This window comes from Sinohyriopsis cumingii, chromosome 6 (assembly GCF_028554795.1).
Source record: "Sinohyriopsis cumingii isolate HCF-2022 chromosome 6, ASM2855479v2, whole genome shotgun sequence".
Lineage (NCBI taxonomy): Eukaryota > Metazoa > Mollusca > Bivalvia > Unionida > Unionidae > Sinohyriopsis > Sinohyriopsis cumingii.
The window spans coordinates 137,131,667-137,145,728 of NC_142966.1; the positions used below are offsets into that span (position 1 = coordinate 137,131,667).

A 14,062-nucleotide genomic window follows, 5' to 3' on the forward strand; every position below is an offset into this window, starting at 1 on the left:
GATCTGATAAGGTGTAATCAATGTCATAGAATGGTAAATGTCATTTTGTAGACATATATGTCTTTCGCATCAAGCCATTGTTATATGCCTGTGATTTTCGTTCCTTCTATCTTTCTTATTACATTACATCACTATACCTATTTCGACAAATCACTTAACTATGGAGAATTTAAAAAAAAAATTCTGACTGTAAATTCAAATCCGTCCTTCTGTCCAACCACACACACAGATACACACAAACACGTACACACATAGAAACACACACACACACACGCACACACACACACACACACACACACATATATATATATATATATATATATATATATATATATATATATATATATATATATATATATATATATATATATATATATATATATATATATAGTATATTGTATATTAGTGGTTCTGTTCACCATATGGACTATTAATTTTTAATGACTAATCTGTTACCCTTTTAAATAATAATAATAATATAGTTGTTGTCGTTATGGTAACATTATTATTATTTATTTATTTATTTATTTATTTATTTATTTATTTATTTATTTATTTATTTATTATTATTATTATTATTATTATTACAATCTGATTAAAATCAGATCTCCGCTGTCGTTAGTGAAGATATGACGACGACCGCTTAGGGGTCATGTTCTGGTGACCTTTAAAGAAGATATGACGACGACCGCTTAGGGGTCATGTTCTGGTGACCTTTGAAGAGGCCAATAAAAATGCAGCTTTAAAAAATCTGAAAGTGGATCAAATCGTTCGGTACACATTCATGCTCTTCATCCACATTGCTCAGTCTCCAAACGCCAAGATATAAGACTTCATCTGATTGGCTGATAAAATTAGCGATTATGATAATATCATAAGTTACCAGAACATGACCCCTATGCAGTCGCTGTCAGATCTTCATGTATACCAGCGGCAATCTAATTTTAATCAGACTGATTATTATTATTATTATTATTATTATTATTATTATTATTTTTATTATTATTATTATTATTATGAATGCTCTCCTTATAAGATTACTGATAATTTTCCCAATAACTTAATCTTGATGACAGAGGAGGTGATACGATGTATAAACAATGCCTACCTTGAGTATCTATCTATCCGTCTGTCTACCGGCACTTCAGCCACCTTTTTACAGGATAATGTGCAGGTACGCATCTGTGCTTATTAGTAGGGGTGAACAGTGTAAAGGCAAGCTATTAAAGGTCAAAGTACGAATGTGTCAAATGTTAAACTAAGAGAAGAATAAGAAAATGCTTAAATAAACAACAAAAACAAAACAAACAAACAATAGCAATATAACAAGAATAAACCGCCGAAAGTTTATGTTAAATTTATTTTAGGTGTATTCAATAATAGACTGCGCATACCGCTGCTTTTAAAGGAAGGTATTTGATTCAATAAATGGACTATTTTTGGATATTTTTACTAGTGAACGATCCCCTGATGAAAATTTAATATTTGCAAAAACTTTCCATTACTTGATTCTTAATTAACAAAAGACTGCAGGTGTTTGCCCATTCTGGTTGAGTATCTAACATTTGATGGCAAGAGAATATTCGACAGTTTGTGTTCGTTTTGCGCAGCATGATCGGTCCAGCATTTGATGGCAAGAGAATATTCGACAGTTCGTTTTTGTACAACATGTTCGGTCATGCATTTGATGGCAAGAGAATATTCGACAGTTTATGTACGTTTTTGTACAATATGATCGGTCCAGCCTTTGATCATCTGTCTTAAATGGATCGACAAACTAGGTTTATTTTGCATATACTTTACACTAGTCTTTGATTTTAACCAATTGAGCCTCTCTACTTTGATGTTTTCTTCCCCAGTTGTTGATGTTCAACTTTGTGTTACGCACGGCAGACTAGGCTTGACATTTCTTCCTTATCGATAATTTTTGGACAATTAATTTGCAACTCCGCATGCCATTCCATAACTTTGTCTTGGTGTTAGTGTTAGTTAGTTTTACAGCAAACTACGAAAGCCAGCCTGCTATTGTAGAGGAAAACGACTTTGCTGAAGGCTGCTGTCTCTCTCTCTTCCTCTCATTCTGTTATCAAACAGTATGAGAGTCTATTGACATTCACGCGGCTGCAATTGACTCGTAACAGCGTGCTATCTGCATAAGTATTCCGTTCAGAATGTTGATAGCCTATAGGAAACCAGTTAGGAGTAAGAATTAGAACTGAGTTATATATTGGATTTCTCTTATAAAATTCAGGTACAATACTGTCATCAGCTCCAAAGGATATACCTACCGTTGAACAGCGTGATTAGTTTAATTCCTCTGCCACGGAAAATTTAATGCACTGTTGTATCGGATTGGATTCAATAGTCGTTTCACATCGTTCGTGGAGTCTTATAATTGTAAGTAACGAATGTTAGAGAATTTCATGGTCTACATAATTCAATTAACGAAAACTAAGTCTATCGTGCTTTCACTTTTTTTTTACTTTAATTTTCCTAATTGAAAGAAAGAAACTATGTTTATCATGAATACTTATGGCAGCTGGTGACAAATTAATTTTGTATATATAAAACGTTACAAATATGTTTTGGTTTATACAGTATTCAGTTTTTCTTCAAGATTAAATTTGCTTGTTGACGCAAAGTGTACTAAATAGATTGACAAATAAGTCGTCAGAAAATAAGTAATCCCCAATTTAAACAAAGAAAATCGTTAATATAACAGTAGCAACCAATACGATGGAAAAATGAGACTGAGAGAATGTAAAGATATATTATTATTATTATTATTATTATCATCATCATCATTATTATTAGTAGTAGTAGTAATATTGATATTTTATTAATATTATCAATATTATTATTATTATTATTATTATTAGTAGTAGTAGTAGTAGTAGTAGTAGTAGTAGTAATATTGATATTTTATTAATATTATCAATATTATTATTATTATTATTATTATTATCATCATTATTATTAGTAGTAGTAGTAATATTGATATTTTATTAATATTATCAATATTATTATTATTATTATTATTATTATTATTATTATTATTATTTTCTAGGTTGTAATATTGCCTGGAGGCATTGTCATTCAAATTTAGAACATTACATCTTTACTCACGAGATAAATGGGACAATGAAATTTTCAGTAGTTTAGTTTTCTTTCATCTGGAAAGAAATGTGGATTTATCTACATTTACTGTCACTATCTTGCTATCTTGAATTAATTTGTCTTCATTCTCGTAGAATTACTTAATTAGTTTAAATCTTGACGATGTAAAATTGTTCATATTGTGGTAACTGGGAAGCCTGAAACTAGGGTGTCCGCCAGATTCGATTTCAAATGAAATATCAACAATTATTCAGTTCTTCATGATTACAGAGTAAATTGTTCGGCTATGTTAGTATGACTTTTAGTCTTGTGATTTGTATGAAAAAAGAAAATAAAGTTACTTTGTTTAAGACGGCTGTATGCCAATTACATTGCTTGAGACGTTTGTATGCCTCCTGGCATGTATGTCTCGTTGGAAAATATGCTGTTGATAACTTAATAAGAACTTGTTGATTGTCACGATTTAATTTTACAGGTCAAGCGCTAAAGCAAGGCACGCGCGTGCGATTTGTGGAAAACCTGCAAAAATCCACGTTGTGTGGAGCCAGCAACTGATCATCAGAGAAGTTATGAGATTTGTTGGCAAAATATTTGATTCAGATGACTATTTGCAATACATGTTTATCTTTTTTCTCAAGAAATTTTCAGTGTACTATGGCCTGATAAAATGTATATAATAAGTATATCCTCCATGAAACATGCAATTGAGTCAGATGAAGAGGTAAAACAGAATTTGGCAACATTCCGATCATTATCTGAACGAGAAAAAAGAGACTGTGTTGATTCGTCTTTACCGCTGCAAATCTGGCAGCAGATAATTCTTACGTGAGGTCGTGATCACCATTCCTTGCCAACTGATTGGCGCCACCAGTTGGACCGTATGGTTCATCTGCAAGTTATGACGGTCGTAGTTATTGACGTTACCGAATTAGCACACACTGGGCATTGTAATAACAATATCAACAACATTTGTTTCTTTCAGATTCTAGATGCTCCACTCTTCGTTCGAAATGATTGGAACCGAAGCAAAAGCGTCATAGATATTACCGTTGGATGGGAGGTTCGGAAATAATAATTATGTAAGACTACAGATCCCCAACAAGTGAAACAGAAGAATGCAAAGTTCTTAAGACTGCTTGTCGTACGCCAGGATGAAATGTAATGGACGAACTTTTTGAGTAAGATTTTGCATTTATCTACTTTTAGTGTTTTTCACAGAAAAGGAAAGAGACTGTTTCTAGTGTAGAACAAATAGTATACTGGATACATATTTTGTAGTAAGGATACATTGATAAGGCCATCTCAAAGTGAATGGATAACCGAACCTTTTCAGCCTTCTCCTCAGCATTGATCAGCACAGCAGGCGAACCGGAAGCCGTAACTTATATGCCTGGAATTAGGAACGGAAGTAACAATCTTTCAGACTTTAAGAATTATTCCGCTTTCTACCCCAGGGAGTTTCAGTATCCACCGCTGGATACAAGCGGTATTGTTAGAATACCGCTCTACGTTCTAATTTTCATTCTAGCCGTGCTGGGTAATACTTTAGTAATTGTAACACTGATTCAAAACAAGCGAATGAGGACTGTAACCAATGTTTTCCTTCTGAACTTGTCCATCAGCGATCTTCTGTTGGCCGTATTCTGCATGCCTTTCACCATTATTCCCATGCTTTTGCACAATTTCATCTTCGGACCGGCCATCTGCGTCATGATCAGATATCTACAAGGTAATATGTTTTGTTTTAAACATCAATTATGTTAGCTTGACCTAGGACAAGATTATGCAAGCTTGTCCTAGGACAACATTTTAAAGTTCAACTCAGATTATTTCCTTGACTGACAAAAGTTTCAACTGAAACAATAGGACAGGCTAAGTCGACATTTGAAATCCTGCAGAGAATTTCTTTTTTATTATTCTGTACAGCTTATAGTCCATTTTTTAATCTAGAAACACACTCATGCCGCATAGTAGAAGAGATGGCCCGGGCCGGCCCATCAATTGTAAGATTATGTACCTTAGAACAGATGTGTTCCTTAAAGTATATTTTTATTATGTGAGCGAAAAATCACACACGCAGAACGATTCCATAATGTACATTAAGCAATAAAACAAACATGCGTTAATCGCTTCTAGCAACGGTCATGTATTGCTTAGGTATTGTTTCAAATTGTTGTTTAGCTAGTTGACGTTGTCAGTTAACCCGTCTGTTAGATAGGTGGTTGACTGATTTCGTAATGATATGGGTAACAGTCGTATGAACACAGATTGCTTTCCTTTCCTGAGCTTTCGCGATTATTTTTCAAGAATCAAAGATAAAGCATATGTTTGCATCGAATAAACTAAAAACTAAATTGTATCGTCCGGACTGTATATCGCGTATTTTTGTTTAATATAAAATAATCGGTTTAAAATAACTCTAAGTAAAATTCATTGATATCGTTATTCAAACATGTACCGTTTTCTTGTTGTTTATTTGAACTCTTTAGCGTCGGAACCATTGTGATACTCTATGTCCTTCCGTCCATCATTCCATCATTCTCAATACGGCAATAAATTCAAGTTCGTGTAATGATCAATGTAACAATGTATCTGGCTAAGTTCTTTGTTTTTTCTTAACACCTGTTTTAAAACAAGTCATCCCATGACATTTGAACGTATGAAGTCTTGTCCAGAAAAGGATCATTTGTTACAGTATTTAAGTGGCATCTTTTATGTCAATTTGCATTATTGCAGAAACTCGTTTTGCACCTTCGATTAGACATATCAAGGCAGATGTACTCCCTTCTCCCACCCTACAATTCGAGAATGATGAAGCTTGAAACAGAAATCAGCGATTTGATTCATTTTAGTACCCACCGATGTAAGCCATAACAACTGTAATATATGTTCAGTCTCGTTCTTGGTGAAAGGGCTAGGTTTACTTTACCTTCTAAAGGGCACTAAAATATGGTTTAATTTATTTTTTTGATGTAAAGACTGATCATCAGTGTAAAATACTAAAATACCGAGAAATATTCAGCTTGGTACGCGCTGTGTCTTCACAGGCATGTGTTGGCTTCATGACTTCACGGGCCAAAATCGTAATGGAACACTATAAAATCCATGTTTTGTCAGAAATGTACTCTTTCGGACGATATATAACACCGCGGCGTCTTGTCAAGTGGTAGTGAAGGTTAATCATCTCATGAAGTGGAAAAACTAAGATAGGCCGTAAATTCATATTAAAATTAGAGAATATTTTTTCTTAATTTTTCTTTAGATTGTCCTCTAGAATCACAATACCAACACAAATGTATGCAGCTCTATAACAAAACTGGCAAAGGACGAAATAGAACCGTTTGATTATGAAACAATAATGAAAACCGCTTTTAATCCATACGGTCTCTCGGCGGCGATTTTGAGAGATACATGAAAGTAAAGCCTTTGAATATAACAAACTGAGAAAGTCGTCTTCATTTTCTTATTTCAGAAATTGGTCTTGGAAATATATAAAATACTATATCTGTGACGTTCACGATTATTTTTTTTCAAAACCTATCTACCATACAATTACCGACTTGATGCCGTTTAATCAAACCGCTTTGAAACATAACCTTTTCACCGATCTTCCCGTTCGGCTTACAGCTGACATCTATCAATATGGAAGTAAGTGACTGATCGCTATACATTGAAAAATGAATCAATCCTATTTTCCACGTTCAAAACTAACTCGTCATATACGTACTTCTGAAACAGTCATCTGGCATAAATTAGTATGCAAATTCCACAACAAAATAGATTCATAACATTTTGACGTATGTTTGGATGAAAGAAAACGAGGACATAGTCTGCGAAATTATTGATCAGACTGTATCTACTATAACACCACCATTAATAATTTGTATTTGTACTGAATTTATTAGGCATGTTGTTCTACCCGAGTTGGCAATCAAGTTCAGTGTAGTTATATTTTGTTGTAATTGCTCTATTTTGTGCCTGTATATTTAATGAGTAACTGATTTATGGTTTGTGAATGGTACAATATTATTTAGAATTCAATGTTTAATATGCGTGAGAAAGAGAGGAAGGGAGCAAGAGAAAAATCATAATCCAGTCTACATGAGCTCTACTTGTGTACTTATTCTTCCGCATTCTATTTTGATTTTGATAGTATGATTAATTGGACTGAATAATTAATAACGAGCGTGTGTGTTACGACAAATATATTGTACTTATGTTTATCTCGTTTGCAAAACATACGACAGAGAGGTGCCGATATTACAGAACTAATTCAGTTTAAAAGAGAAACGCCCGGGGAATACGGGGAGAGGAGAATAGAGAAAGGAGAGCAAAGTGGAGAAAGAATGGTCATTTGAATAAAACAGACGACCACAACTTGGCAAAGGTAGAAATATTGCACCGATAGAGCCTTGGGGAAAAAAATTCTTATGTAACATGTTCATAAACCGACTTCCAAGAATGAGTTAGTTTGCCATACCTATTCGAGTGTTTGTTGTTTGATGGCCGTTGTAAATAGTGTCGTACGTGTCTGAACGAATACCATACAATTATTGAAAATTCCACCAATGCTTCCATCCTATTATTAACTTGACAACCTCATTATCAGTCCAAAACTCCGTACACTGGTCTATGCGTTTTTCTGTCCGTTTTCCCTCTTAATATGACCATATGTTCGTCCGTGCATGGGCTCATCCGTTTGTTTCTTCACTCGTCTGTCTTTCCATCCTTTTATTCGTCTTTAAGTTTATCTGTCCATTATATCCTTCAGTTAGTTCAGCCATCCGTTCACAAACTGCCCTTCTGTCTGACCACTCCTTGCTGACCCATCTCTTTGTCTTTTAATCTCTTCTTCCATCCGCCCGTTCTTCCTGCTTTTGATCTATTGTCGTTTTTATTACTTCCAGGCAAAACAAGCGTTGATTGTTTTTGTCGTCTTCAAAAATAATTTTTGTTCAGACAGAAAATATGCTGGAGTACTTTGTTATCGTGGATCTTCAAGTTAGCGATCATCGAATAAGTAAATAAAGACACTGACCTTCAAATTATTATATAAGTTTATTTTGGTGTTTTCTATTGTATATTACAATACATTTAATTTCCAGTTTAAATAAGATGACTGTGGGAAATGATCGATAAACAGACGCCATGTGGATTTCAGGTTATGCAAGAGGTGTTACTCTAATATTGTGGTCATACCCTAAACTTATTATTTTTTTACGATGGTATACACCTGTCCAAACGTTGGGAGCTTGATGCAAATGCTGCATAAATTGTAAAACAGCAGGAAAATTGGATGGCACTCCTTCCGACTCCTGTAATTTTCAACAACAGAAACTTATCTGAGTGAATTCAAGCAATGCAGGTGTATCTACTTATAACGGAGGTGGGAAAGGGTGGGTGTGGTGGGTTGGGTGGCGCAAGGAATTTCAGTAGGAATGAGCACACCAACATGAGCATGAATGTACATGTTGACCACAGATTATTTAGAAAAACCAGGTATTACAAAGAAAAGTAATAAATCGTATTCAACAAAGTTTGAAGTCAATACCTGTCAATTGACCTATCATCACTTGCCAATCATGCTTACCAATTAACCAATCAGCGAACGTAAATTCGACAGACCTACATGCATTGCTTTCGTCCGCCATTTTCCTCCCACAAGCTGCTTATGGCAATAATGAATAGATTATGATAAGTATTTTCAAATTTTGCAATGATCTGTTGATTTCTCCATCGATAAAGGTGAAAAGAAGATAGTGGGAGCCTTGTAATTCTGACAGTCGATACACAGATGGACTAAATAGAGGAATTAGATTTATCTATTTATTTCCCGAAACATAGAGGAAACTTCGATGGATAAATACCTTTTTTGTGGTCGCGTGTACGATCAGCTGAATATAGAAACAATGGATGGCAATTACAACATGTTTGTTTGCATAAACGTATGTGGAAAGCATGTCCCGTTGTTGGCTTGAAGGAAAAAAATTGAAATTGAAAAAGTTGTTGTTGTTGTGGTGGTGTTTAACCCCATATTTCAGCACACGATAGGCTATGCATGGCGGCCAGTATTAATGGTGGAGGAAGAACCCGGGAAAACCCCGGAAAGAACCACCGACCCACGAGAAGCTACTGGCGAGCTTTCTCACATACCCATGTTAGCTGAATCCTAGACTCGAACCCACGCAGACAGAGGTGAGATGGCAGTGATCCGTAACGGAGAGCGTTTTAGACCACTCGGCCACTCGGGGCCCCAAATTGAAAAAGAAAATATGTAAAAATAATCGTTTCTACAATATGGGTTGAGAACCTTCTAACTTTCAGGGTCTGATGTATATTATTTTTCACTATAAACTGTCACACTGCAGACATCGTAGCGATATGACTGAATTGTTTTTTAAAGCTACATTTAAAATTCAGATCACACACACACACACACATTTCTTGCTTCTTTGTAGATACGGTAATAATGTGATCTGAATCTTGTATCAAATCATTGAACATTGGCAGACAACCAACTGGTTAACCGATTTATTACAGTCATAGCGATTTTAAGAAGATATAGATTTTATTTGAGAACATGACATACGGTCATGTTTTGAAAAAGAGAAATTCATGGGCGCAATTTCAAAATAGTTTACTTGCCAGCAGTTCGACTATTTTCAGAAATTAAACTTGTGATGCAGAACTAGTAATTTATGATTTGTTGTTCTGGGATTTAGCGCCATTTTTCAGCACAAGACAGGCTATACATGGCGGCCAGTATAACTGGTGGAGGAAGAACCCTGGAAAACCCAGGGAAGAACCACCGACCCACGAATAGCTACTGGCAGGCTTTCCCACGTACCTACGCTAGCCGAGCCTTGGACTCGAACCCACGCAGACAGAGGTGAGATGGCAGTGATCCGGAATGGTGAGCGCTGTAGACCACTCGGTCACTCGGAGCCCCCAGTAATTTATGATATCCAATGTATATAAGATTAACACACGATAGGTGGCGCTATGCAGCAAATTATCGAAAACTTCGAATAGTGCGATACGAAAGAACCCGCGATATCCTAGGAAGCTATACTATATTAAAAGCCTAATACACCAAGAAATTCATTTTTTTCTTTTTTTTATTTGTTTTTGTTTTTTTTTTCTCTATAGTTGTAGTGTTCAGTTCAGCACGTTAAATGAGAATTGGCCAACGTTTATTCAAGTGAAGGAATTTTGAAGTTGGAACCATTTGTGAAAAGGAGAGATGTCATTCTTCATCTTGAGCATAACTGCTTACGTACATACACTGTATATATAAAGCAAATGCATGTTTGGAAATAACTGCAAATGCATGTCATTCGAAAAATAACACTTAAAACGCATTTGCTTAATGCTGTCTTGATTGTTTCTTATTTTGTCGAACATCGAAATGCAGCGTAAATAGGAAATAGCAAATTTGACTAACAGCAAAAGAATATTATTTAATTATTATTATCTTCGTGAAGCATACAAATTTGCAAGTATGTGATATGTGAATATTGTATCGCTCCATCGAAAACAAATGGTACTGTATTTATGTATAACGACATCATGTTTCCTTCATATAATTTACTTCAATGAAACCTATTTTAACACCCTAACCTCATTTGGACTATTTGGGCTATTTCTGCGAGAGAAAAAATATGCATAGGGAGTATGTCGGCGTTGTAATTTTCAGAAGAAAAAGGCCTATTTTTTCACCCTAAATTTTTCTCTCGAAACTTGAAAGTGCGATTCATTCGGATCACGTGGGTTTATTTGCCACACTACCGACCGTAGGAATCGCAGAATAACTATAAATGAAAAATAGTTTGGTACATTTGCAACTATTCTTTCAATCCTTGTTTAGTAAATAATAGAGGTGATCATATTGGCAGCTAATAAAAATTATATCCATACACTACGGGTTGATTGAGAAGTTGTGAATATCCTATCAGTAGCGCTGCTGTAATGTGCAGTAACTACCAACGCGACCAAGGAGTCTCTTTCTCTCCGTCTCTCTATGTCTCTGTCTCTATCTATGTCGCACACACACACACACGCACACACATCTAACTACATATACATATTAGCATTCATGTATGATTTCCATCAATACAGACACTTTACAATGACAATAGTTATGACGATTGACTTTTTGAATTGACCAGTTTTCTATGAAGGTAAAGAAATAAATATCTTACATGTCTGTTAACTCGTTAACCCCTGGCGCCGCGTTTATGTGGTTGGAGGGAGTAGCCTACTGTCGAGATCTGTAGTGTCAAGATAATATATTATACACTAAAGTGAGTGGTATTATAGCAAGGTAGACAGATGTAGCTGTACCATGATACCAAATAATCTGGAGGTTTAAGTTGTTCTACAAAATACCGAGGGAAAACGTAATTTTTTAAACCCGTTTCTTTTCAACCAAAATTAACCCGTGGTCGGAATCCGATTTTGTGTCCGGATTTTAAACCTTTTTGGCCTCAGATCTAAGGCAGTCCTGTCAGAACTGCACACAGACAGGTGAACCTTTGCAAAAAGTTGGTAAAGGTGGGCATTTGGAATAAAGAGTGGTCTCGATACGAAAAGGATGGGTCCGTTAAGCAAAATAATTACCAACTTTTACCCTTCTGCTCATGCGTGAGCAAAATAACCAATGGAAAACGATATTTCTAACACAACTAGGCATTAAGCTAATTGAAAATCGCTTGGAAGTCGATGTATTAGGATGTATTCAGAAACAGCCCCCAAAATGTGCTTCCTATTCGCATTTCAGGCAAAAACGACAAAACCCTCCAGAGGTTAATGAGTTAAAGACAATTTTGATCCCCTCGGCTAAGTTGGTTACAACATATGCACTACATTACTTAAATATATCGTCGGTATAAATTGATTAATTTTACCAGAAAACAATTCCCAACGATACACATGAGAACCGTCGACGCCATGTGCAAAAGGCTTTATAATAAGAAAGAAACTATTTGTGATATTGAATACACTTTTGGAATAATAAAACCAGTTACAGTCAGTTTAATTCTGAGAAATATAAATAGAAACGAGAGCGTTAATTTCTTCCCATTTCTCACTAATGCATACTCTTTAGTAGAAATACAGAACACGTCATTTGTGTTTGGATCGTTGACGCATGTCGTTTGATATTTTCCACTGCACGTGAAGCTATCATCATTTGCATGACAATATAGTGAAGACTAATACTCGTGTTGAAAAGAAAAACGTTATATGAAGTACACGTGGGTATATATATATATATATATATATATATATATATATATATATATATATATATATATATATATATATATATATATATGGAAAACTAATACTAAAAGCTGTGATAGGGCCTATTATAGTCAAAAATGAACCTGGTGCTTTTCGACGTCGATGTTTTTGTGGTATTTAAGAAAAAGCCTTCATAAAATAATGCCTTTTCTGATCTCCTGCATTAATAAGATTTTTTTTCTTGCTTGGTATACCTCATATAATATGCGTTCAACGAGAAAGTGGTTCTCTGTACAAGGAAATACAACTGCATCTCTGTTGAAATTAAGTCAGTTACTGACGGCAATGTGTACCATCCTTCGTGAGAATCTACTTTAGACCTAAAATAAGAAAATTTATCTTACAAAACCTGATTAAAATTTAATAGACTAATCAGCAATAGTCCCTTTGGGAAAAACATTATCATGATTGAACATAACGATTGTATTCTTTGAATTATACTAATTGTAAACGGTAACATGTGCCCTTGTAAGAAAATGTTTCTATCTAAATATGAGATAATCGGATCGTTTGAAATAGTAAAGAAATGAAATGTAATTACGATAACGTCTCGTGCTTAGGGCAGCTAAATGGAGAAGCCTGTGATATTTATCACGTAAAAGGCTTAGTTCGTTTCAAAATTATTTGGAATGGCGTATTACGATATGTCCCACACATAGTATAAAATATAGACTGGCATTTTACCATATGTTCCTCACATAGTGAGAAATATGGAGTGTTGCGTTACGTCCCACACATGATATGAAATATAAACTGGAGTGTTACGATATGTCCCTCATTTAGTATGAAATGATATGGATTGGTGTTTTAAGATATGTTTCACTCATATTATAAAATGATATGGAATGATGCGTTAGGATATAAAGTAATATGGCCTGGCGTGTTAAGATACGCTCAAAAATTATATGGAATGATGCGTTAGGAAATAAAATAATATGGACTGGCGTGTTAAGATACGCTCAAAAATAATACGGAATAATGGGTTAGGATATGAAATAATATTGACTGACGTGTTAAGATACGCTTAAACATAGAATAAAATGATATAATATGATATGATATGAGATAGTATATATATATATATATATATATATATATATATATATATATATATATATATATATATATATATATATATATATATATATATATATATAGAGAGAGAGAGAGAGAGAGAGAGAGAGAGAGAGGCGTCGTGGAACATTTAAACGCAGCAATAGATGGACAGGGACCATCAATATCATTTACTTTTTTAGACGTGGGTGGGTGAAAAATTAAAAATATTGACCGTTTTGATTACATTCGAAATGTCCGCAAATTGTGGAAAGTATTCTTCTAAATTACTTGCATTGCCTGACTGAAAAGATATGGAAAACCAAGATGGATCTCCAACATGTAACTTCCGACCTTCTCAGTTGTACGAGGTTATAGAGTTCTGACTTGATTAATAAGAGTTATTTACAGAGTTCATATCACACTGCTCAGCATGACTTCATCTATTTGACATTACTAATATTTAGTTAAGTAGGACTATCTATGTAAGTGTCTGCTTGCTGAACGTTTACAAGATTACCAGGCATATAATTTCCAAGTTGTTTTGAGCCAAAGCAAGGGCCAGAAAAAGTCCAAATTTTGCTTCATT

General features: G+C 34.7%; 1 protein-coding gene across 2 annotated transcripts in view; it reads left to right on the forward strand.

The window, feature by feature from the left end:
* The first annotated feature begins 2,036 nt into the window (after positions 1-2,036).
* The window catches only part of LOC149798078 (cholecystokinin receptor type A-like), a 53,449-nt gene continuing 41,423 nt past the window's right edge, over positions 2,037-14,062 (forward strand). The window contains exons 1-2 of one of the 2 annotated variants that reach the window (XM_089963158.1): positions 2,037-2,397; positions 4,100-4,846. In XM_089963158.1, the coding sequence (XP_089819284.1) occupies positions 4,429-4,846 (418 nt within the window). In that variant the 5' untranslated portion in view covers positions 2,037-2,397; positions 4,100-4,428. Of the gene's footprint in view, positions 2,398-3,965; positions 4,847-14,062 lie in introns of those variants that run through there. The other variant, XM_089963159.1, reaches the window with a different exon arrangement.